Consider the following 25,583-nt stretch of genomic DNA (forward strand, 5'->3'; position numbering starts at 1 on the left):
CTGGTATAACATTTTAGATTCGTTACGTATTGAAAGTGGAGATAAAAGAACAGACTGCTGATATCAAAGTTAGATAATGTACTATAGTTAGATAAGTGATAGGCGGTAGAATGCAATGCCAGGTAAATTTAGATAAAGTGATTGATTGTACTTTTCGTTAAACCTTCTATCAATTCAATGGCATTTTATCTCTCAGATAGAAATAATCCAAAATGTTTACATAATGTGCTATCACGTCAAATATTGGCAGTTGAGTCTGGAAATGTGCGAAGCCCTTGTTAAACTCAATAATTCGATTCAATTGCTGCCAACTTTCACCTCCCTTCAACCGCGACCAATTTGTTGCTGGGCGAGAAATTTCCATTGCTCGGCAATTATTATATTTCGGAAAAAAATTCGTTGCATGTGGTAAACCGAATAATTTATATTTGTAAACAAATTAAATAGCAAATCGACGATTACTTTAATGAACTTTCGAATTAAAATGCCGATAACCGCGCAATGGTCATAAACTGCAGGCCAGGCAATATTATTTTTAATAATTATCTTCAGTGTGTAAAGGACCGCATGCGGCCTTGGAAGTATTTTCAAGTATTTTTCGTGCCACAATGCTAAGCGGCTGTGTGAGTGGGTAGAAGAAATTTCCACAATAATTCACGACATTTCCACAGAGGCGAAAAATTCCATTGAAATTTGCATAATTTATGTAAAAATAAGGCTCGAATTTGTAAAATTATAAAATGCTGAAAAGGAAAAAAATATGCATGATTGATTTAATAAAGATGAAAAAGTAAAATATATTATATGGCTTTCTTTTAAATTAGTTTATTGGTGTAAATGCCAACAATAAAATATAAATTAAAACTGCAAGTAAAAATGATTTATATTATTTATAGCTTTCAAAAAATTCTGTATTTCGTTCAGAATTGTTTGTTTTTTTTTGGTTGAGCTGGGTAAATTAAATAATGTTGTTGTATGTAAAAATATAAATATGGATAAATAGTTTATTATTTATGTAAATATTCGTTAAACAAACAATTTTAAGCGTTTTGGTTAGACAATAAGGTAATATAACTTTTAAGCCTTATGTATTTTTTCTTACTAGCAAAGCCCAAATGTTAAAACTTGATGTTGATTTTAAATTAATCCTCAAAAAGCTTGCTCAGGCTTACCTTACCCTCTGTGATCCTGTAAACGCCAGTTTAAGCCTTCAATTGTTTCCATTGTCATGGCCTCATCATCGTCATTATGAGGAAAACAACAGTTTGAAATGATAGCAGGAAGAACTGCCGACCACAGGCAAGTGGACAAGGTGCATACCCAACTATCCGTACACAGCCATCTGACCCACCCAAATAAGACACCACCCACCTATTGCTACGTGCTTCCGTCAGGTGCGGCTCCTCTGTACTCTGTCCGCTATAAGCCCATTTAAGCTGCTCCTAAACCCTTTCAGTGGACGGAGTCGCTTTTAATACAAATTTGCCCTGATCTGTGTACTCTCAAAAGCCAATTACGTGCCTCAAATGAAGACCGAGCAGGCAGGCAATAGGACCCGAACTGGTCATAACATTTGGAAGATCACGTGCTCAATTATTAAGCCACTAAATAAATAAATAGCGGTCTACCGACACGTGCCGCATCAACTGAAATCAGTCTCATACCCTGACACTTATACGGCCTGCCTTCTTTTCGTCCGTCCGTATAATAAACTTTCCTCACACAGGCACACAAAATATAAAAAAAGGAATTTCATTCATGAGCTCATTACTCATACGCGGCGTTGGCCAGTTCCCTCAATAACGGCAACGTTTTGTGGCTTCCGCAGTTTAATTAATCACAGGGATAGCTAATAACGTGATGTAATGGACAAAGAGAGATTATTAGAGGGACCTCAGTAGTTAATTTAAGCTGATGGGGTCATAAAGAATTTTATTTAATAATCTGGTCACTAAGTTCTTGATATTATATAAAGAAAACCTTCCAAAAACTTAAAGTCCCTAAACTTTAATTATAACGTCGTAATTTGTGTTTAGTTTTGGTTTTATTACTCACTAAATTTTCAATTAATATCGTCTACTTATATAATTTAAAAAAGATTTAACATTTTGTTCCATTTGCTGGTCGTTTAAACAAAAGGTGTACTTTACTCAGTCCTCCAGTGACTTGCCCACTAATTTTTTATTACCATAGCTTGCGTCAGAGGAATACAATGGCATTATAATCCCTGGTGGTTTTGTGTGCAGTTTTTTGCCATAATTTATTCCCCCCAAGGTGTTGCGACCTCGTTTATATTGGGTTGATAAAAATCGCGCAATTAGCCGGCGTTGATTTTCGCACACAGGACGTAGACCTGCACAGAAACACTTATACTTTTATAAAAGTATATATGGAACTAGAACAGTGCTGAAGCGATCCTATGTAGGTCTAATTTACGAGCAGGGTGCAAAAATAATTTACTTTTCAAGGGGGGGTGACAATGGTTTATTTTTGGGGGATGGGACTTGGAGCGTTTAAACGAAGGTGCAAATTAAATCAACATGCATATCCGTTTGACACCGTTTCGCAAAAGCGGCTAACTCACCCTTCCGCACTTTGGATCCCCCTATAAAGGGAATAGTATAGCGGGCGGGGGTTGTATATTACCAGGTGTAAGGGGTGACTAACGGGGCTCTACAAAATGGCGTACACATTGCAAATGACCGAAAAAAAAACAAAAATTGGGTGAGAGTGAGTGAAACGGTAACAGAATGTATGGGAAATGGAAAATGGGAAAACTTTGGTCATGTGCTGTGTGACTGTGTGCACGTCTATGCTAACCTTGTTTAAAATCTGGGACGCATAGATATAAAGGAGGTGGCATGCGAAGGCATCGAAAGTAGCACCAACAATAAAGGTGAAGTAGGACAACAACTTTTCGGCTACTATACAGACAAACAGTATTTTGGAAATTGTTGATCACAATTGTATACCTTACATCAAAATAAATATTCCACTTGCAATAACAGAAAATACCAACTGTGTTAAATTAGGAGTATTGACACCTCATCATAAATATACAAAAATTGAATATATTAATGAATAAAGACTGTTTTTTACAGTGCACTTGCCTCAAGGGATATATACACTGCACTTAAAGGGATTTCACATATTTTTGCTTGTGGTTTTCAAGAACGACAAGTAAACTGCATTAGAGCTTCAACATTCAACAAAAAATGGAAAAAATGTATGCAGGCACATATGGGATATAAAAAAATGGGGGCAAGCTCATGTTTGCTTGCTATATTTGACGAGATACAGGTGCAAACAATGAATGATGGCCTCTTTGATAGAATGTAAAGTAAGATTTTTCCCACAAAACGATGACCAACTAAAAAATTATATACTATATATTTACCTACAAATATTAAATAACAAGTTTTATACCGTATTAGATAATTTTCAGCTTTCTCCCGTTTTTATATTTAAAAATTCATTTTTTTATTCTTACTCACCTGGTTGTTATAAATTCCTATAACTTTTATCCACATTCCTCTTTTTCGGCTTTTCAATTTTACCACGAATGTTAAATTACCAACTAATATTGTTAATAGCCAACACCAGGACTGTAAAATACCGAAAAGAGTTGGCTAACAAGAATTTTGTTTGCGCATATGCCAAAAACATTAGTTGAATAGGGGGAAAAGTCAAGGCGAGGGGGATGAGGTGATGATGACGACCAAAGCGCTTGACAGTCGCTTAAATAAAAGATTTTTTAATTAAAAATATTTCACCTGAAAAGTAGAAAAAAAGAGGCAAAAAACACGAAAAGCGTCGACACAATTTTCCTCTTTGCGCTCGCATAAATAAATGCAACCACGCACAAGCACAACGACACCAACAACAATATCAACAAAGAACACCAACAGAGCACAACAACAAAGACACCACGAATAACACCTTTTACAACACCAACATATATACCTACACAGAAAGTATGCTAATTCGTATTGATAAACGCCAGTAAAATTGGTTTATAAAATTAATCTTTTACACTAAAAGCAGTTCAATATAAATAAACTGAATTGTTTTTTGCTTTCTTTTTTAAACGACTCAGACTTAAAACACCAATGAGAGATAGAAAATTTTCAAAGTAAATGAAGAATAAAAATAAGAATACAAAATTTTTCCAAATTTAATATGTTTGATAAATTTGATAAGTCAATCGACAAGCTTTCGTAAATAAATAATAATGGTAGGCTTTTTATACACCTTTTTAATTACCTTATATAACAACTTTTAATAACTTGATACTTAATTATAAAATACAACAGACTTTCGAGTAATCTCAAAATATGTTTGAAAGAGTCCTATGTATGGTTTGCTAGTACCAAATTAAAATCCAAAATTTTAAATGATTTTTTTTTTTTTTTTTGTGTAAAACTACACCAACAACACTTTGAACAGAACCAAGAACACGAGCAAGGCAAAGAGCAATTTAACAACAAAGACACGTGCCAAATGGGCAAAGGGGCGGCAGAACAAGGAAAAGTGGGGGTGGAAAAGTGGGCGGGATACCAGCAGTGGGTCAGCGAAATGAAAATAAGCCGCGGGCGTAAATATAAATAAATGAACGGGCCAGGCGACAAGCGGTAAAAGGGAGAGCCCGCCTTCGGCAGCAGGAGAAAAGGAGACAGCATCAGCGCGCTAAATGATAGGAGGCGAAAGGTAATAATTAAACCGATACGCAAACAATTGAACTACGCGGACGTCGCTTTAAGGTCATCGAGACCGCAATGACAGCAACGATAAACAAGAAAAAAAAAGGTCAGAAAGGTGGGCGTCAGGTGTACAGAATGGGTTTTAAAGAGCAAACTTTAATATTAATCAGTGAAAAAGTCATGTGTTTCGACTTAAAAATAATCTACACAGTATTTTAATTATTTTTAATTTTAGTAATAACATATAAACTTGAGAGCTAGGTAGAAGGATAAATATCTAAATGGAGATAACATTTTTTACGCATTTCTAGAAATCTTGTTTAATAGAAGTCTGTATTAAATCACCATATCTTTAGATTTTATATTTTTTTTCTAGCGATAGTTATAGGGTTCATAACAAAATGCATTTATAAAAACACAATCCCGCTTTTAAACCATTTTTTAAGGGTTTAATTGCTTAAGGAAAAACAATCGCTGGGATCATAGCATATTTAAGAGTTAAAGTCATTTTAAAGTAATGCTAAATACAATGATGCAAAATGATATACAGATAGTTTGTTACTTATGTCCCTAACCGACAAGATTTGTGTCTCTACTTCACTAACTTCATAACAACCTTTATTATTATTTTGTACCTTATCAATTTACCTAACAATATATAGCGTGACGATGATAAGATTAAACTGCAAGCTTTGATCAACTTCGTTTATAAAATTAACAGTCCATAAATTGTTCATTTCATAGTTTTGCACCGAGCCACATATCATTCGACTCCCACAAGAACCGCTTATTTGAGACGACAAAAACAACACTGACGCGTCCATAAGCTGGTGAAGAAAAATTACAAAAATACTGGCTGTCTCTGGGGTTGGGCTTAAACAAAAATGAAATGTATGAAATGCGAGAGGTTGGTGGTCCAAAAAGAGGAAGTGGGATCAGAGCAAGGACATGCCACGTCATGCTGACAGTGGGCGGCATCGTCCGCTATATATACATGTGTCATCAGTAAACTTGATTGAGTAAAGAGTGGAAGCAGGGCGGTTTGGCAGGGGGCGTGGCGTGGGTGGTGGGCAGCGAGGGTCTTAGCGCGACGACGTGCTAAATTTTGAGAGACGACCAAGGCTTCTGTTAAAGTGTGCACGCCAGTTGGCCAGTTGACTGCTTCACAACGAATTGCACTCAGAAAAAGTAGGCCGGCAATAGAGACCGAAACAAACAAACTAATTACTTATAAAGAAACCTTTAAACATTCTTTTATAACACTCTTCTCAGAGGTCTTTAAACTAATGTTAATTGTAAAATTCTCGGTTGATCTTATCTTAGTATTAACTACGTTTTTTCAGTGAATAGAGCTCAACTACAAAACCTTTTTTTATCATTAAACATTGTTTTTCTCTCAGTTTATTACGAGACGGAAAGGGGCAGGAATTTGGGGTTGGACAGTGCCAACGAAATGAACACATCACTGGGACCAAATGGGAAATACAGCACTCCATGATAATCAGTTGTGGACACTTTTCCTCTGAACGAGTATGTGAGTCTGGGAAATTGGAAGGAGGGGAGATGTAAAAGGGAAGTACGTACAACCCGTTTAGAGAAGTTAGTCCGGCCGTTTTAGATGGTTATATTTACTCACTGCTTATGCATATTCTGCTGGAAATTATGTAGCACTAACAGGAAGTTCCAGTTGGTAAAGCACCATTTTAGCTTTGTGGGTACAGATTTAAATATCTTCGTAAATTCCATTTCCCAATAACAAATCAAAATAAATACACATTTAAGTTACCATATTATTTTCTTCAAAAGTTGTTATTTTTATTTAAATTATAAAACGATTTTAATAATTTTCCATTTTTTTTTTATTTAATTTCATTAAAAAATGTTGTTTACCTGCATGAAAACGAATGACTGGTGCAAACTAAGTTTTAATTAAAATACATATATGCACCAAGTTTAAATTAATGAAGCAAAAGTTTAAATAATATAAAAGCAGTTGCAGAATGTTCAGAACTACAGAAGCTTTTAGAGAAAACATTTATTTTACTCGTCGTTATAGCTGCAGGCACATTCCCTGAATGAGGTTAAAACTAAGTTGAAATTCCACAGAATTCCGCATAGCTCTACAAAACCTCCTAGAGCTCTTTCTGTGACAATTGTTGTGTAGCCAAATTTTGCCAGTTGAAACTCAAGTCCGCAAACATTTCGTTGCCAAGGAATACCATTCCTTTAGAGCAATTCATTTCAACTCGTTGAAATCTCATGTGAAGCCCCCTCATATTTTCTGTTTTGGCTCGTAAGCATTATTTTTGTGTCGCTTATGGTAAAGCTGCTCAGCCTTAGCAACCGACCAAAGAGTGACATGGCCCTCTCCATTTGACCCAGTCCCTGGATGTTCCTTGGGTCCTTGGGGACCTGTGCCAGAGAGTCAAAGTCCTAAAAAATCGACAAACGAAACGAACTTTAACGGGCACAAAATACACCTGTGACCCCGTTTGCCAGACGCAGCAGGCACTGCAGACAAATCAGCACCGAAATTTAATTTGCATGAGCCACGTCCTTCTCCACTCTTGGCCAGAATGGGCGTCGGACCGGCCGGGCAAAGTCAACAAAGCGGAAACAACAAAGTTGGAAACCCAATTCGCATTTTCCACAGTCTCGGCGGAGGCTCAGCTCAGCTCAGCCCCGAACTTCTCGTATACATGTGCCAACCCAACTCATCCCAACCTGACTCGAGACTTGGCTCACGTGCAATCGCTTTATTTGATTTTCATTTTTGGGGCCAAACACAACGGCAACAGAAGCAACATGGCAGTGCCGCTGCCAACACCAAAGCCAAAAACCTTTGAAGAGACATATAACCGCTGCTGCAAATACTCTTTTCCTTAAAATTGTGTTATTATTCGACTCAACAAAGGTTAAGTACCTACTGTTTAGAAAAGCAAATAAACGACTGCCTCTGTGGAAACAAATATATTTTCATTTAAATCATTAAATTTATCTCATAACGATGATATAATCAAATTTATCAAAAATATCTAAGAATACTCAAGATAAGTAAAAAGTTATGCTTCGTTGATTTTTCTGAAGGGAAATGTTTGTTTGTTGGATTATTTGTATGTTGTTTAAGTGATTTAGGGTCAGTATCTTAAGATTATGTATACTTATGTCCATCAACTAAAGTGCCACGTGGCTATCTTTTTTTCCTGAAAGTTTAACAGTAAAGCTCTCAGGAAGAAAGGTATATAAAGCTGAATATAAACCTTTAAATCACTTTAATGTTGTAAATGCTAAGATAAGATACTCAATCAATTTTGTTATATTAATTTCTGGTTGTTTATAAATTTTAAATTGAGTTCCTTCCATTTGGGTTTTTTTTATGTTTTCCCTGTTGGGATTTTAATAGTTATGGTTAAGTAAACTTTTCTCAAATGAACATTCGTTTAATTTGATACTTATTGATGTGTCTTGGTTAACTTAAGTTTTACCTCAAAATGTGTATTTGGTTGGTATTTGGTTGAAAACATAAAAAGGTCAGGTTATGACATATAAAAGTACGCATAGATTGCCTGAAATTATAAATACAACCCCCCGTTAAGGGCCCAACAACGATCGCAGTAACTATTATTTTCATTACCCTGCCGTGCTGGGCTTGTAAATCTGTGTGTTTGTTGTGGCACACTTTTTGGCCGAAACATCGGGCCGGGTCGAGTCGAGTCGAACCGGGCCCATTGCAATGGAGGCAGACATTGCAATGGCCTCGCAAGGAAGCACTTGGGCACCAGTTAAGGCAAACATCCTGTCTCCCCGTGAGCCGCCACCCCCTTTTTGGCCAACCCAACCCTCTTGGTGGGTGCTAATGCACTTGCACTCACTGCAAGCACATAATTCGCTGCCCTCGAGCACACATGCGAGAGCAGCCGACACTCGAGAGGCACCACAAGTACAGTACGACCCAACACCCTCTCCATTGACCACCCACTCCGCACCCACTTGCCACCTGCCACCCCCAACCCCTCAGCTCCCCCTTTTCGCCCCGCTTACAGTGGCTGCTAATTAAGCGGAACTCTAACGCTTCGATGACCATATACTATAAGAAGAAAATAATGAGCAACGCGTGGGGCTGAATATGTTTTAATTAAAAATTGTTATTGATGAGGAAAAATTAAAATAACGAGAATGAGGTAACATAAACTAACCTCTGGCTGGAGGGCTTAATTAATGCTGGATAAAGAGTTTGAAGTTCTGAGATAAGTGTTATTGAGACTTTCATTAATGCTAAGTATCAGCAAACACATGGTATTACAATCTTTATAAGTTTTGTTTAAAAGGTAATTTCATCAATAATATAAAAAGAGTAAACAATCAATGTTGTTTTCAATAAGCAAACTTTTCTTGGATTGGGTTTATTATTGCCTTCGCAATAAATTGAAATATGAAAATAAGAACGAGTCAACAAGGAATTTAATTTACTGCTTTATTTAAGTTTATATTTAATTTTGTTATAGGTTTTTTAATTGATTGAGAACAATACTTCTAATGAGCTTTTAATATAATATTTTAATGAAAATTAAATAAAATACATTTTCAAGTGTAATTAAGAGGTCAAGAAAGGCAATTAGGCAATTACAACTGTAGCAATCTAGCACAGGCATGTGCAGCTGCTACAGATGCAACCGCTGTGGTGCTGGCACTCATTAGGAAGAAAGAGGGGATTTCTTGGCCGCTGGCCGTCGGCAGTTTTCGTCGCCATTTAGATCCCCTGACCTATCCGAAGGATAATGCCTGAAAGGTGTTTTTTTTTTCTCCCCATCCTTTTGTTGCTTTTGTCTTATGTTGCACATTGCGCCTGTCGAGTGCCATTCATTTTCTAACCCCCGCCTAAACGACGTCCTTTCATCAGCTGCTTGAGGTCATCGTGGCTTCCGTCACTTGCCTTGATGTTTGGAAGCACTTGGCTAGAAAAAAAAGACAAATTAAATTTCTTTAAGTGTATTTGAGTTTCGTTTGGCCATTGGTATTTGTGCTGAGCTTTCTTTATCTTATCGGTTGATATCCACCTTTAAGTAGTATATTTATTATGTGCATTTATGTTTCTTTGTATAAGATTCGATAGGTATTCATAGTTTTTGATTCAAATTCCACAAAAGCATTTGCTTTTCGGTTTCCGGCGAATTATTATCGGAGCTGTTCAATAATATATATCATATAAATAAAAATATCTTTCATTAAACAGAAACCAGTTACTTTAATAAACTAAGTTGCTTTATAGTAGGGTAAAATACATAAAGATACAAAATTGTATAGATCAGTAGATTTTTAAAATTTAAGAAAGAACGTTTAATTAATATAATGTGCGAAACCAAACTTTATTCTTGCAATATAGATAAAAGCCAGCTTTTTAATGGACTTCTCTGCATTTTGAGATTTGTTCGGGCCTTTGTACTGAGCTTTTCTTATCATTATCTTTTAACGTTTGCCTTTAAGCCATAAATTATTTGCTTTTTTGCCATTATATGGTTGCATAAATATTTAGCTTAAAACGAGGCGTGCGAAATTAATAACACGGAGTTTCCAGCACGCACACATAAAGTGCGAGAGTGAGAGAGAGAAAATGAGCGCTTGGGTTTGACTGACCGCAGAGATAGCACGCATACGCCATGGTGTACGTTATTTCAGTAGTGCGTAGTGTGGTAGTTGTTTTTGCAACTCCTGTTATCGACAATTTTTGGGACACACTCACACATTTACATTGTCACGTAGGATGGAAATTCCTTTTGTATTGCATCTGACAAAACTCATAAATGAACATTTCCTTAATGGCTGCAATTTCCCATCTATCCACTTCAAGGATATTCATATGCTGCAACAGGATGCCGAAAAGTGTGTAACACACAGCCAAAATCGATATTCGATTTAAATTGTTCATTTAATGACTATTACTGCTGCAATATGGAAGAGGAAAATGTGGATATACACACTCTACTATCGCGAATGCAATATTTCAAGGCAAACAGTAATTACAATTTTCAATTTATGATAATGAACTTTGTTTTCACATCAAATAGGAACTGATACAGATTGCTGAGATACTCAAATAAGATTAAGTCTTTTTTAAGGGAAAATGTTATGCGAAACAGAAGGATGATTGATTGTTAGTTTAATACATGTTTCAGTTTGTTCTGCTGTGAAATTGAGCTTGGCAATGTTCTTACGGAAGGATGCCAAATTAATTAAATTGGGCTTGTTTAATGGCTTAATGTTGTGTAGGAAAACAGGTAAATAATTGATGAATGGAAGTAATCAATAGCCTTGTTTTATAATTAAGTCTGTTTGTTTGTTTGTTTGTTTTCTTGTAAGGGCCTAAAATAAACAAATGGTGGCCTTAATTACTGTATTACATTTGCGGCACGACATGTTTATTTATTGGTTAAAGGACATTTTAAGCACAAATCTTAAAACATTACTTGGCTGAATACAAACCATACAAAATTATTTTATTTTTTATATGACTAAATATATAATTATGCAATTTTTTTATTCAAAGAAATCCTGTTCCCGTTTATCTTTATCTTGCGCTTAAATGTTTTTGCACTGAGAGCATAGTAAATTAGCGACTTAACGTCTTCGTTCATTTTACAGAGCCAACTCGGCAAGGTCGTTAAAAAGCTGGGTGTTTTTTCTGAATTTTTGTTGCAAGTCCACTTAGTAATTCCCTTTGTTGACCGTCCTAGGATAAGACACATTCGCAGGATCAAGCTGGCTGCACATGAGATTGGGCTTGTGGCTTGAACCGAGTAAAGTAAACTTAACTCGATGATGGCTTCTTGGCATGCAATTTCCACGAAGCAGTGGCTAATACTTATTCAAGGCATTGGCCCGGCTATCGATGACAGGTCGAGTGGAGAGAGGTAAACAGGGGCATCAGAGGGTTAAGGCAGGGGATCCAAGGACTCATGCGTCATCAGCATTATCCTTATGCTTCAACGCACCCAAAAAAAACCATTACGAAGGGAAAATTTCCTTGGCCACATCAAAGTTGGAATACCCTCTAAGGGAACAGCAAAGTTCGGATTAAACATCATTTTAATTTAAATCGTAATTTACCAATGAATTTGTCAAACGGAATTTAAATTGAATTGAATGTTTTGATAATAGCTATTAGCTAATGGAATACTAACTTATTTTCAATTTATTTAAAGCAACATTTGTTGATAAATGTTAAAGATGTCTTTATAAAAAATTTTAGTATTTAACTAATTATTAAATAATATATTTTAATAACTCTTCTTATATTTTGAGCATAGCCAACGTGTTCAAGTTATAAAATAAAGTATAAGCGAATAATAGTTTGTGCTTCTTCAACTTTGGATCCATTTACTCAATTGCCATGGCCCCCCTCCTTTAGGATTCATTTATCATGCTGAAATTTATCAGGCAGTTAGATTTAAGACTTGTGCTTTGTTTTAATTTTGACCAGATGGGGTAAACTATGAAACTTTACAATTTTATAGAATATTATGTGTATTTTATATGGTTTTTTCTACTCTCTATCTCCCTTCAGAGTTTACAACGAAAAGTTGCTGAGAAGCGAGCTTCGGCAAATATCAACAGCTGGGGAAAGCAAATCATAAGTAAACACAGAGGACAGGACGACCAGAGAACCGCACAGGACGAAGGATAAACGTGGTAGTTGCCATGAGAGCAGCCTCGGGTGTTGACCAGGAGTGAAAGGGTCCAGGGGAAGAAGACAAAAGGAGCAGCAACAGCAGCAACATCTGCAACAGCAATCGAAACAGCTGCAACATCTACCGAGCAACGAGCAACAACGAGGGCAACAATAAAAACCGCCAGAGCGAGCAGTTGCAATCAAATCAAATTCAAAGATGCAAATTACAATTTGCATACAAATGCATGCGGACCAGACGAAACTGCAGCACAAATAACAAAAGCCTCGCAAATTGTTGTCAAATGCCACAAAATTGCACAGAATTATTCTAAAGCACACTTGCAAACATATCATTGAGCGGGTGTAAGGTTCAAATCCCCAAACCACCATGATCAAGGGCATTTTGATACAGCGCAAGAGCCAAGAGGATGCCAGCTACGCCAAGCAGCTCAAGATGGAGCACGCCGATCTGGTGGCCGAGATGCAGACGGTGGAGAGTCTGCCCACCCACGAGCGGCTCCAGCTGGCCAGATTGTGAGTTATCTAAATTTATTAACTGATAGACATAGACACAAAAAAACATAGGCCTGATAATAACTATCTCAAAAAACAATTATGTTGTTTTCTGTGTATATTTGAACACATTTAAAGACAAAAACTGTTAAAACTTCTACTAAATTTGTGGGCAAGCATCCCAATTAAAACTTAAATAAATATCAACAAAAAAATATTAGAAAAAGAACGCAAAATTAAATAAAGTTGCAGAAATATATAACTTATAATTTTAAATTGTGTTTGCATACAGAGGCTCGATCTGTTTTGAAGAAGTTGTTTTTACAAACTTTTTTTACTCATTGTTACTAAAATGTTTTCTTCTACTATTTAAAAACTAAGCACATAAAAGTCGGTTTTAGAGCCCTAATTTCTCTGTGTATTTTTCAAATTAGAAAAAGGAAAATTATACGAAAATGAAAAAACAACATTTAAGATGATTTTTTAGTTGCCTTTGAGTTATGTAGGTAAGAAATCTTCTAAAAGAAACAATAAGAATGTATCCTTTAGCTTGATACGTATATCTGACTTAGAAGAAAGCTTTAATTAAAAAAACATAACTGTGCACAACATTTAAGACGATAAACCGAACAGAAATAATTGTTTAAGTAAATCCCCCAACTTCCTGTAATTCTCCACTCCTCCGCTTTTGTGCTATCGAATTTCCGCAACTAATCCCAAAATCTCTGCCTCAATCTTTGCCCGTTGACTAGACGTCGTGCCCAGCAGCTGAAGCTGTCCCGGCAGAAGGACAAGGAGTGGGCCAAGTTGCAGCGGTCGAAAGGCAACACGGCGAGCGGTGGCAGCGGAACCGGAAGCGGGTCGCTGGGCAACGCGCTGATGAACGGCAACGGGGATACGACGCACCACTTCCGGCACGCCAACGGTTCGGGTACGCTGAGCGGCAGGCGGCACATATCCTTCGAGAACAGCGTGGTGCTCCTCGAGGCTGCCTCCCGGAACGACATGCCCGAGGTGGCGGCCCTGCTGCAGCACGGAATCACGCCGGATGCGGCCAACGAGGACGGACTGACGGCGATGCATCAGGCGTGCATTGACAACAACGTGGAGATGCTGCAGCTACTGCTGGAGTACGGTGCGAATGTGGATGCGCAGGACAGTGATAAGTGGACGCCGCTGCATGCGGCTGCCACCTGCGGCCACCTCGAGCTGGTGCGCATCCTCATCCGGAACGGCGCCAATCTGCTGGCCGTCAACACCGACGGCAACATGCCCTACGACCTGTGCGACGATGAGAACACGCTGGACTTCATCGAGGGCGAGATGGCGCAACGGGGCGTTACCCAGGAGCTGATCGACGAGACGCGCTCCTCCACGGAGCGCATAATGCTGCGCGACCTCATGGAACTGGTCCGCACCGGAGGGGATTTGGAGGAGCCGGACTACCAGTGCGCCACACCCGTAAGTTACCTCATTTTGTACATTATTATGAGTCTGCATTGCAAAGAAATTGTAATAAAATCTAAAATGTGTCAAATTTAATACAAAAAAAAAACTTAACGTTTTTAAAGTTATTTAACTAGTTAAACGTCAAATATTCAAAAAACTTTATTTCATAATACAAGCTTATGAAATAACAAACCATGCTAGTAACAATTTTTGAAACTTTTAATGTAAAAAGTCAACTTTTCCCTAGAAAATATAAATTAAAATTGGCTGTGTCATTTTTTAAATATTTCATGAGTAACAATTTTTGAAACTTTTCATGTAAAAAGTCAACTTTTCCCTAGAAAATATAAATTAAAATTGGCTGTGTCATTTTTTAAATATTTCATGAGTAACGGAAAAAAACTTATTAATAAACACTTTCTCAAGTTTTAATAGGTTGATTCGACACATGATTCCAGCTTTCTATGAAATTTTACTTTATAAATTAAAAATAAATCATTTCTATGCTAATAATTTCTTATTAATAAATGGGATTGCCAATATTTTATCAAAGAATTTGTTATTTGCTCTCAAATATATATATATATATATGTCACTGAACTCGCAACTTTTTCGTGTGCATAACTTTTAATTTGTTTCAATTGTCCAGCTTCACATAGCTGCTGCCAATGGATATGTCCGTGTCGTTGAGTTTTTGTTGGAACAGCATGTCAACGTGGATGCCATGGACAAGGATCTGTGGACTCCGGTTCATGCCGCCGCCTGCTGGGGACATGTAAGTGAGGTCAAATAAAATGTGAGCAATGGAAAAATAATTTGCAATATTACTCTTCTTCCAGCTGGAGGTGCTGGAGATGCTGGCCCAATGTGGTGCTGACTTAAATGTTCGCAACAAGGACGATGAGACGCCCTCAGGTGAGAATAGCGAACAGGTTGCGGCACTAAAGCAACGGATATTCTTGTGCAGAAAAATACACATGAATATGAAATTGGGCCATAAATTGTTGAATATTTAAATTTCCGGAATGCAACTAGACTACGTCTACCATGATAAACAGGTTTAGGAGTGCTCAACAATTTTGTGAGTTTATTAAAAAACTAGATTTTCACGCTCTTTGTATTCTTTCAAAAAACTTTAAAGTGAAATAAACATTTGGTAGAAAAATAATGTATACATTTTTTAAATGAGCATCAATAATAAAAAGCTAGTAGTTTGATTGGGCTCTTCTATTTGAAAATCAGTAAAAACTGTACGAACTTTTAATTAACACCTCTATAATCTGTTTTTCAATTTGGATCACATTAAAAGGCCTATTTCATAAGGAAATATTTGGAAAATGAACTATTGAAATAAAGCCATTTTTATTCAGTTGTTTTGGGGTATGGATTTAGAAGTGCAGTTTTTAATAGGCTAAAATTCATAAATTAAATATATTTAAATAATTGTTATAATTTATGAATAATCCTGGTCATACTTTTGTAGATATCTGTGAAGACCCCGAGATCAGGGAGCGCATCGAGCAGCTGAAGACGGAGCAGGAGAGCAAACGACTGGCCGAGGCGCAACGACGGCGCGTTCGACGCTCACAGAGCAACAACACAAGGTATATATATATATAGTCCTTGAAGGGCCATCAAAGGAACACTAACAAGCCAGTAAATCCCATAGAGCCCAATCAGTGCGACGTACTAGTTTGCGGGACAAAACGCTGACAACCAAAAAGGATGCCGTCGAGGAGACGCGACTGCGTCTGCAGGCCCAGGAGGCGACGGATTCGGAGGCTCCCTCCTCGGGCGGCGATCCCCTGACCAATGGCTATGGTTACGGGAACAACAACGGCGAGAAGCGACCCTCGACGGGCAGTTCGAATGGCCAGCTACTGCCGCACTCCAAGTCCGCCGATGCGCTGGACAATGCCATGACGGCATCCTCCGCCGCACTGGCGGCCACCGCCACACATTCCTACCAGTCGCGTCGTCCTCCGGATGGCCGGGAAAACGACGAGCTGCTCCGCCTGAAAGCCGCCGGCGCCGTCGGTGAGATGCAGCGGGCCACCTCGGCGGCGGCCGTCATCCTCACCGAGAAGGGAACGGCGGCCAGTGCCGAGGCCGTCCAGATCCAATCGTCCAAGGAGGCTGCCAACGGCAAGATCAATGTCCAGGTCACCGTCCTCGTGGGTGAGTCAACCACTGGCCACGTTTAGGCTTGCTTCCGCTTCCTCCCTGCCACCAAAGCCACCCACTCACTCATTGGTCCCATCAACCCACCTCCGACCACACAATGCGGCTCCCAAGGAGCGTCAACGTATCACGGAGAGTCCTGCTTAAGCGCCATTCTGTCCCCGTGTCAATGTCAATGTTTAATGTTTATTTAACGACTCTACTAAAATGGAAATGAAAATACTTCCAACAAGCAAACACAGCTTACAGCATGAGTAGAATAGCGAATGGGGTTTGCCCTGCAGGGCATGGTTTTGTGTTTTAGAAAGCAATTAGGGAAGAAGTTTTAAAAATAGTTCGATTGGAATAAAATTATTAATTATAATTAACTTTACATTTGTTCACTCTAGATTGTAATATTTTGTAATACTGCAACACTTCGAATCAAAAAGTTTCATCAATTTGTATATTCTTAAATGCCTCTATTATGTACAGAAACCGATAGCAGTATATACGTCAAAAATTTATTTTCTTTATTTGTTGAATGTTCTCTTGATTTTGCGTTTGATTTATTTTAAAATTTTACTAGATTAAACATAATATGTTAATGATTGTTAAACCTAAAAATATGTTCTTTTTCGTTTAACGGAGAAATATAAGTTAAAAATATTATAACAGGTTATGGGACTTAAAGCCTGATATTCTCAATGGCTTAAATATTTCTTACTCAAAGAAAACCTGATAGTATAGCACTTTGAAAATGTATAATGGTATTGAAGCCTTTTGTCCTCTAACAAGTTATTGATTTGTATTGTTTTGGTAGATAGCTGTCCATGTGAGGTAACTAAGGTCTATTTAAGTACTAAAATGACAGAAAGCATGGTTGACATCTATCGTAACAAACTTGCATGTAACATCCATTTGACATAACCCATTACACCCAACTGGTCAAAGGGTATTTGCAAACTTAACTCTCTGGGAAAAAGAGATGAAAAGTAAAATAACATTTGCTTGTTTCTGTTTCATTCTATTTTTTGTTGTTGTTGTTGTGCCTCGTTTCGCCCGTTCTGTGTCGTCTGCCTGCCCGCATCATCATCAACAATAAAAACAACAATTACACCACCATCGCACCACCCAAATAAACAAAAAAAAAAACACACACACACCCACCGCCTTGCCAAAAAACACCAACATCCAGACACCAATGGCACGCACCATCAGCAACATCAACAGCAGCAGCAGCAGCAACATCAGCAGCAGCAGCAACATGTATTGCTGTTGCAGCAACACCAGCAGCATCAACAGCAGCAGCAGCAGCTTGTTGCATTAGATGGCTATAGTGCCACATTGGCTAATTTGAAGAAGCAACGCTCGCTTTCACGCACCGCCAATGTACTCAATAACTTCGAATTGTCATCCCAAACAACTAGCAATGCCCATCAAATTGCAGCTGCTACTGCAACTACAACTAATGGTTCTGTTTTAGGAGCCGGCGGCAGCAGCACTGGCAGCAACAACAACAACAACAACCTTAGCACCAGCAACAACAACAACAATGGATCAGCACCGATCTCGACGCAACCAATGGGTCATATGGGTCACATGGGTTCGGGCAGCATACTATCCGACTTCGAGGCATCATCGCCGGCGGGCAGTTCGCTGAACAAGTTCAGCGGAATCACCGGGGATGTGGTCACCGATAGCACCAGTTCCAGTCGCAAATGCTGCGTCCTGATGTAGAAGCTAAATATAATTTACTAACAACTATTGTAGAATAACAGGGTATCAAAGCAACCACATCTGTCAGAGGGATAGACCATTGTTTGAATGGCAATGAAAAAAGTGTCTTTTTTTATAGATTAACCGAATTCAGTGAGTGAATTGTTCAATGTTAAAAACACAAATGCTTGTTGGTTTAAGAATGGGGTTCAATTCTGTGAGCTCCCAGAACGGCTCAAAGTCGTTGCATTTTCCTAGCAAACACTACACTACACTACACACACAAAACAGATTATACGATACAAATTTATACAAATATACAACCATATGTATACATTTTAAATATTATAAAAAAAAAATACGTATAGTAAATGTGAGCAGTTTACCTTAGTTTATATGTAAAAGAAAAATCAAAACCATAAAACAAAAACATCAAAAAATATTTATATTAACTTAATAGATTTGCTTGCAGTGCATTGAGAATAATTGTGGTTCAGTGTGTGAGTCTTAAAACCGAAACAGGCAAAGTATTATGCTACAAGTATGAAATATTTAAATAAATATACGATAGCGAAATTGTAGTTAAAACGTGACAGCAAAGTAAAGCAAAGCAATGAAACGAAATGCAAAGCACTCGAGCAATTCCCCATATAAGTGTCTAAATGTTTGAATTAAAAAGATGTTTAAGCCAGTCAGCATTACGATTTGGCCCAGTTTCACTGGATCTATTTTTGAATGAAATTATTCTGCTCTGCATTAAGTGAGTTTTGTTTTGTTGAGAGATACAAGAAATTTTGTATTATTTATGTAGCAACTATGTTTGTATATATACACAATTCCAAAAGATTAAGAGATAAAATGCAAAAACACAACGCGCAATTAGCAAATGAGACTTTTTCGATTTAAATGTCAAGGCATTAGCTGAGTTTTGTAAAATAAACAAATGAAATACGAAAAAATTCTACACAAAATGTTTTACTTGAGTAGGCGCCAAGGGTAAACGCCATCTAGTGGATTATTTCTGAACATAATAATTTTCTATACACAAGCTGGCAACGCTTGTAATTTTACATATCAGCTGATCTATTGGCCTAATGTTTATTGACAGCGCAAAAATTGTGTTGTTAATTTATTTGTTTACATCTCTTTTAATTTAAAATAAATGGAGTCGCTTGCAAAATACCGTTATAGCTTGGTGGCTGGGTCCTTTGCCGCTGGGGGGAGCTTTTTTGGAAAACTTCCCAGCCACCTCAGAGCTCAGAAATTACTGAACACTTCTGGAACTATTTCCAACTCGTCTTATTTGGGCAAGTTTGTTTGTTTTACAAAGAAAACTGTTTTTAACTATTTATCGTTGTAGATATTGCATTAGTGCATGGCCTACCACTACTTCTTATGATAGTCTGCAATGTTAGTAACTTGCGATGTTTTTTGAAAGCCCTTCAAATGACTGATCAAACTTTAACCTGCGTTGTTTTAACTGCCGCCTCTAACTATGTCTTATCGGTTAGTTTGGTTAATCAGTTATAAACAATGATTAATTTGTGTTATATAGTTTATTTTAGGAGCTCTTGTATACCACGAACCACTTACAGCATTATCTGGAATTGGTATTACACTAATTCTTGCTGGCCTTTGGTTTCTCTGCGATGGAGGAGCAATGGAGTCCAAGAAAATGGATCCAGGGAAGGACAAATAATAGAAAAACCTTTTAAATAAAAAAAGAACTTTATTTTTATATAAGGGGATGTCTGGGTTTTATTTGCATACCTTTTAATCAGATCTAAATCTAATTTTATTTCAAATTGATAGAATGTGGAATTTATATACTTGTTAATCTTTCCAATTTTTCCAAAAATTATCCAATTACCCTTTAAAATATTTAAAGAAAACAAGTAGTTTATATAATTTTGTTTAATGTATGTACTATTTTGCAAATACATAGTTTTCATTTCATTTATAATGCACTGTTAGTGTGCACGCCTTTTCATTCACGCATTATTAATTACAACTATTATTTTCTTGCGTGGTTTTTGTATTTTTGCTTTCTTTGTTTGTGGGTAAAAGTTTGGCAAAACAAAAGAAAAGGTGTTGAAATGGGATAGAGCATGACAGTAAGAGCACAAACTATAAATATATTTATCCTTCGTTTATATATATAGGTAATAGTAATTAATTTGTATATTTCAGAATCGTTATTTAATTGCTAAGACGTATAAATACTTTTTATTTTCTTTCTCTCGACATCTGTGTTTATTAACGCATCCAAACAGGGATATAGTTAAGTCGGGCGAGGATTGGCTGATCCTAGTTCTGTCGTTTAGCCCATCTTTCGTTTGTGTTCTTTCGCCGAATTCTTATCCTGCCTGGGAGTTTTAGAAACCCTTAGAGCGTTTACTTTCCTGTATATAGTTGTAAATCCTTTTTGTTTCTAACAACTATTTTGTTTTATTATTAATACATTATCAAATAAACCAAAATCAAGGGAAACAATTATAAACTGTATTCAAAAATGCGCGCGAGTCGGTTTTGCTGTTGGCTCATTTTCGTTCCCCTAGTTGCGTTATAAAGGATTCTTGTTGGTAGATCTCCATTTCTTCTGCTTGAGAGTTTTATACGTAACGATAATTGTACGTCTACGTGGCCATTACTTGCATGTGGATGATTGGTTTCCTTTTGTTTTCTTTATGGGTTGGTTTTGTGTGTGTATGGTTTGCATGAATTGTATGTTTTTTGTTTGCGGTTAATACGTATTGTTTTCTCAGTTTTTATTCTCCAGTCCAAGAGGCATGCGCTGTGACTGGTTCTGTCGGTTTATATAGCCACCACCGCCCTGGTTGCCCGCTCCGCCACGCCCACGATCGCCCATGGGCCTGCCGCCGCCGTACGAACCATTAACGTTTCTCTGCTGGTTACCCCCGCGCTGGCCCCGATAGCTTCCTCCTCCACCGCCAGAGTTCTCGTAGCGCGACTCCTTGTTGTACGTGCCACCGCCGCCACCGCCATTCTGGTAGTAGCTGTTGCCTCCACCGTTTCCGGACTCATTGTTCCGGAAGTACACGCCGCTGTTGCCTGAATTGCGTCCGTTCGGGTTCGAGGAGTTGCCGTATTGGCGCGACCGGTAGTTGCCTCTGTCACCGCCATTGCGCCGCTCATCGCCTCGCCCGCCCTGATCACGGTCCCGGTTATCCCGATCTCCACCGCGTCGCTGGTAGTTGCCAGAGTTGCGACGGCCCTCCCCTTGAGAGTTGTTCCAGTGGTTGTTGCCATCGTTGTCCGCATAGCCACCAGCGCTGTGGTCCCTGGGCGTCGCCCACTCCTGTTTGTGGCTCGTGTTGCTACTGCCATTCGAAGCAGCGCTGCTCATGGCATTCATCTCCGAGCTCCACTTGGTGGGCGGTGCCGGGGGCGTGGCCTCGCCCTTCAGCACATTCGTAAGCGCAGCTGTGGCTGCAGCATTCGTATCATTGTTACGGGTATGCCATTCATTGTTCTCCACATCGCCACCGGCACCAACACTGGAAGAGGTGTTCACAGGCGAAGGCTCCTCCAACTGCTGCTGCTGCTGATGTGTTGTTGTTGCTGCTGTTGTTGTTGCTGCTGCTGTTGTTGTTGCTGCTGCTGCTGTTGTTGCTGCTGCTGCTGTTGTTGTTGCTGCTTCAGCTGCTGCTGGATCTGCTGCTCATAGGTAACCGCAGCAACTTCGTACGGAAAAACTGAGGTTACATCGCCCGGCTGCATTCCAATGCCCTGAGGAGCTGGCTGCTGAGGCTGTTGGGTCGGCAAGCGCGGCATTATCAGCATGGGTTGCGGCTGCTGCTGGCGTTGTTCGTGGATCAGAACCGGGGAGAAGAGCTGCTGCTGTGCAGGAGCCTGCTGCTGGGGTTTGGGCTGCTGCGATGGAAACGATTGATTGGTGAACGTCAGCGTTTGTATGGCCTGAGGTGGTTCTTCGACATGGTTGGGCTGCGGCGGCTGTTGCTCGAATACCAGTCCCTGATTGGTCGGAGGCGGTGGGGCCAAGGCCTCAGGATTGTCCAATTCGCTGTCCTGCAGAAAGTGGAAGCTTCCTGTGCCCAAGACCTCCGCCAAGGGACGCAGCTGCTGCATAAATTGCTGCTGCTGTGGCGTTGGTTGTGCCTGCAGTCCTGGAGCCTGCGGATGAGGCGGCGGCTGCTTAAAGTAATTCTGCTCCACGGCCCGCACATTGGGTGCGAAGTGAGTTGGATGCGGCTGCTGCTGTTGTTGCTGCTGCGGTGGAGGAGCTGCGGCTCCCGTCTGCAAGGCCTGGAGATTCACGGGACTACTCAACAGCTGGTGAGGATGCGGCGGCGGCTGTTGCGGCTGCTGCTGGGGAGGCGGCGCTGGAGCGTACAGAACATGCACTGGCGTGGTGGTTCCTCTAGCCGGAGGAGGTGCTTGGTACACCTGTTGTTGTGGTGGTGGTGGCGGCTGCTGCTGCTGTTGTTGCTGCACCACTAAGGTCTGCTGCTGATGATCCAGAGAAGGAGCACGTTGGTGCTGCTGCTCCAACAGATGATGTCCCGGACGCTCCTGTTGTTGCTGGTGCTGTTGATGCTGCTCCAGTTCCGTTTGCACGCCCAGATGCAACTTGTCCAGCCCCTCCTCCAACGAATTGCGAGCCGATGGCTCCGATGGCAGTTCCGTGTCCAGTTCGCCAGAGCCATCGTTCAACAAGTCCCCGCCCTCGCCATCGCCGCTTCCGGTGCCACTGTCCGTGCTGTTGGCCACCGCGTTCTCGGCCAGAGGCACCAGGTAGTACTTGTCCAAGTAGCCGCAGTCCTGAATCTTCTGGAAGAGGGCACGCAACTTCTCGAAGGTCATTTCGCCAAAAGACTTGGGACGCGCATTGATGGTAGACGAAAACAGTTCAGCAGACTTTTGGGCAGTGGTAATGAAGCTAACATCGTCGGCGGTTTCCGGGCGCCGGGTTTGCGACTCAATGCAGCTGCAAAAAATCAATCATTACAGTTAATCTTGAATTTTGTTAAACAATGGTTGGGCCATTAAAAAAATACAATAGTAAATAATATTTTAATAGAACGCATCAAATACTTTGAGGAAGGGAAACTTACAACTTCTCCAGCACATCCAAATCGCTGCTGTCCAACTTTGTCGCTCCGTTCTCACCGGCCAGAAAATCGTTGCGCACTTGTTCGTCGTTGAAGCAGTTGATCACATTCTGCATAATCAGAACTTCACGAATCTTGATCGTCTCAGCAATCGCTTTTGCCAAATTATCCTTTGATAGAAATTTATAGCTTTAGTATCAGCAGAAGATATAAAGTCAGGAGCTTACCTTGCGCGCCTGCTTTTTCTGCTCTTTTTCGGCCTCCTTGGACTGCTGCTGAATATGCTTGGACATCTCGCGTGCGAATTCCAGATTGGCCAAGACCGCGTCGTATTTGGCCACGGCCGAAGCCTGGTCGCCACTCAGTTCCTTGCCGCCGCTCTGAATGGCGCGATAGGACTCCAGCTTGGTCTGTTAATATTAGCGAGATTAACGAATTAATTTGGTTATAATGTAAATCATTAATACATTTAATAACTTTTTTTATGCCTGAAACTGTTGCCGTCAATTCCACAGGACCAAAACCCTTTTTTTTGGAAATTCATATTAATTTTTAAGCTTATCTGTGGAAATAAATACTTGTACAGACAAAATCTCTCAGCCAATTTTCGAGAATGCACAAATTTTTAAAAATTACGGCTGGTTACAGTATTTTTGTTTAAGGCCTATTTATGGGACCAAATTATTAGGCAGAGTAAAAATAAACTCAATGCGGTTTAGAGTTCTTCGATTACGAAGTTTTACTACTTGACAGTAATTAAATAAATGAGGAAATTCAATAGATAAATAACAATAGAAAGAGCAAAAGTTCAAATTAAATTCAACCCAATTTTTCCCATGACTGTTGCTTTTGGGACTTAACTGTATTTTGATAAGTTGGAACACATTGTACTTGAGTCATAATTGTGAGGTAAGAGAACTCCGGAAGTATAAAACCAAATCAAAAAAAATTGTATAAGGCAACAAAATAACTTTATCATTTTGAACCAGACGCTGAAGTTGCCACACTGACTGCCCACTCAGCTGTTCAAGCCAAGAACTTTCAAGAATCAACATTGTCAATAAACGCAATTGATTTAATCACTCAGTCTGGGCCTGGTTAAAAAAATCAAACGAAAGAATCTAAACGCTAATATATTTTTTTTTTTTGCAATTTGTTCTATGTGACATGCCGGCCGCTGTTTGCGATCCGGCAACGCCGTGCTCTAGAAAACATGGCGTCGCGAAAAATCTGCCAGCCCCGAAAACTTATGGCAAGGGGAGAGTCAGGGGGATGAGGGGTGCGCGCAAAACGAAACAAAGCAACACGGAGAGAATGAAAATAAAAATGGTGGGCCATGCTGCCGAAGAAGAGATCCTTTGTGCGTTTCAGATGGCCCTATTTCGCAGCGATTCCCTCTTCCATACTGACCTTGCGCTTCTCCAGATTCCGGATCTTGTGCTCGATGGTGACCAGCATCTGCTTAAGCGGATTATAGAGCTCCGGAGCGGTTGCCTTTGACTTGGCAGCGTTTCCATTGCTCGCATTGTTGTTGTTGCTGTTGGCCAGGTCCGTTTGGCTGCCCTCCGCCGCATTCAAATTGCCGCCGATGCTGCCGCTGTTGTTGTTCTGGCCATTGATAGCGGCTCCAGCAGCCCCCGCTCCCGATCCGCCCAGCGAACTGATTGAGGAGCGCTTCTCCTTGCTAGCGCTGCTGTTGTTGTTGGGGGCAGTCGCAGCGGCAGCGGTAGCGGTGGTGGTAGCATTAGCAGAATTGGCAGCCGAAGGCATGGTGCGCCGTTGTGATCTTCCTGGTTGGCTCAACGACGTTTTTAGCTCGAAATGGGGAATGATGTTTAAACGCTGCTCTGTTTCGTTCAGTTCGCTTGTCTCGGGGAAAAAATGGAGGTGGAGAAACATCGATACAACATAGATTTGTCAAAATATCGGTCTATCGATATTTGGCAGAGACTATCGATATTTACCCGTGGTCAACCGAAAAAACAGCTCCATTAAGGAGAAAAAATATCGATGATAATGTTTTGTTGAACATTTTTTATTTCATTTCAAATACTCTAGTTTCCACCAATAACATCGATACCAAAAAGGGTAAGCACAAAACTAGCAAGAAAAGTCGGGGATATATTCAAGAACGATGGCGGGAAATTCAAATTTTTAAGGACCCACCATTTCTTAAGAAATTACATTTGAAAAAAAATGTGATTGGATTTTTCTTTTTTTGTAAATAATACAAAACCTAAAATCGAGAAAATTGGATATTTGTCTTGTATAGCGGTAAGCGAC

At 39.5% G+C, this 25,583-nt stretch overlaps 3 protein-coding genes across 13 annotated transcripts in view; 2 read left to right on the top strand and 1 right to left on the bottom strand.

Annotated features, from left to right (window-relative positions):
* Positions 1-18,597, top strand: part of LOC128257001 (protein phosphatase 1 regulatory subunit 16A) — a 45,386-nt gene extending 26,789 nt beyond the window's left edge. For 9 of the 11 annotated variants that reach the window (XM_052987787.1, XM_052987785.1, XM_052987780.1 and 6 more), the window contains 7 exons: positions 12,262-12,900; positions 13,632-14,340; positions 14,978-15,103; positions 15,168-15,243; positions 15,812-15,932; positions 15,998-16,506; positions 17,687-18,597. In XM_052987787.1, the coding sequence (XP_052843747.1) occupies positions 12,755-12,900; positions 13,632-14,340; positions 14,978-15,103; positions 15,168-15,243; positions 15,812-15,932; positions 15,998-16,506; positions 17,687-18,228 (2,229 nt within the window). In that variant the 5' untranslated portion in view covers positions 12,262-12,754 and the 3' untranslated portion in view covers positions 18,229-18,597. Of the gene's footprint in view, positions 1-12,261; positions 12,901-13,631; positions 14,341-14,977; positions 15,104-15,167; positions 15,244-15,811; positions 15,933-15,997; positions 16,507-17,686 lie in introns of those variants that run through there. The other 2 variants (XM_052987789.1, XM_052987790.1) reach the window with 2 other exon arrangements.
* A 694-nt stretch (positions 18,598-19,291) lies between these two features.
* LOC128257339 (uncharacterized) lies at positions 19,292-20,021 on the top strand. The gene is made up of 3 exons (XM_052988314.1): positions 19,292-19,514; positions 19,568-19,713; positions 19,763-20,021. Exons 1-3 carry the CDS (start codon positions 19,370-19,372, stop codon positions 19,904-19,906), a joined length of 435 nt encoding a protein of 144 aa, XP_052844274.1. The 5' UTR covers positions 19,292-19,369; the 3' UTR covers positions 19,907-20,021.
* A 320-nt stretch (positions 20,022-20,341) lies between these two features.
* On the bottom strand, positions 20,342-25,200 carry LOC128257340 (caprin homolog). The gene is made up of 5 exons (XM_052988315.1): positions 24,711-25,200; positions 23,528-23,710; positions 23,304-23,470; positions 21,835-23,176; positions 20,342-21,775 (listed from the first exon to the last, which is right to left on the bottom strand). Exons 1-5 carry the CDS (start codon positions 25,197-25,199, stop codon positions 20,969-20,971), a joined length of 2,988 nt encoding a protein of 995 aa, XP_052844275.1. The 5' UTR covers position 25,200; the 3' UTR covers positions 20,342-20,968.
* Between the last annotated feature and the right edge of the window lie 383 nt (positions 25,201-25,583).

Source organism: Drosophila gunungcola (genome assembly GCF_025200985.1).
Source record: "Drosophila gunungcola strain Sukarami chromosome 3L unlocalized genomic scaffold, Dgunungcola_SK_2 000002F, whole genome shotgun sequence".
NCBI lineage: Eukaryota > Metazoa > Arthropoda > Insecta > Diptera > Drosophilidae > Drosophila > Drosophila gunungcola.

Excerpts from the sequence above, each read along its gene's own strand:
- LOC128257339 (XM_052988314.1), top strand. The coding sequence starts at position 19,370 with ATGGAGTCGCTTGCAAAATACCGTTATAGCTTGGTGGCTGGGTCCTTT. Across the intron at positions 19,515-19,567 it reads TTCCAACTCGTCTTATTTGG|ATATTGCATTAGTGCATGGC; the intron begins GCAAGTTTGTTT and ends TTATCGTTGTAG. Across the intron at positions 19,714-19,762 it reads CCTCTAACTATGTCTTATCG|TTTATTTTAGGAGCTCTTGT; the intron begins GTTAGTTTGGTT and ends TGTGTTATATAG.
- LOC128257340 (XM_052988315.1), bottom strand. The coding sequence starts at position 25,199 with ATGTTTCTCCACCTCCATTTTTTCCCCGAGACAAGCGAACTGAACGAA. Across the intron at positions 23,711-24,710 it reads GGAATCTGGAGAAGCGCAAG|ACCAAGCTGGAGTCCTATCG; the intron begins GTCAGTATGGAA and ends TAATATTAACAG. Across the intron at positions 23,177-23,303 it reads TTGGATGTGCTGGAGAAGTT|CTGCATTGAGTCGCAAACCC; the intron begins GTAAGTTTCCCT and ends GATTTTTTGCAG.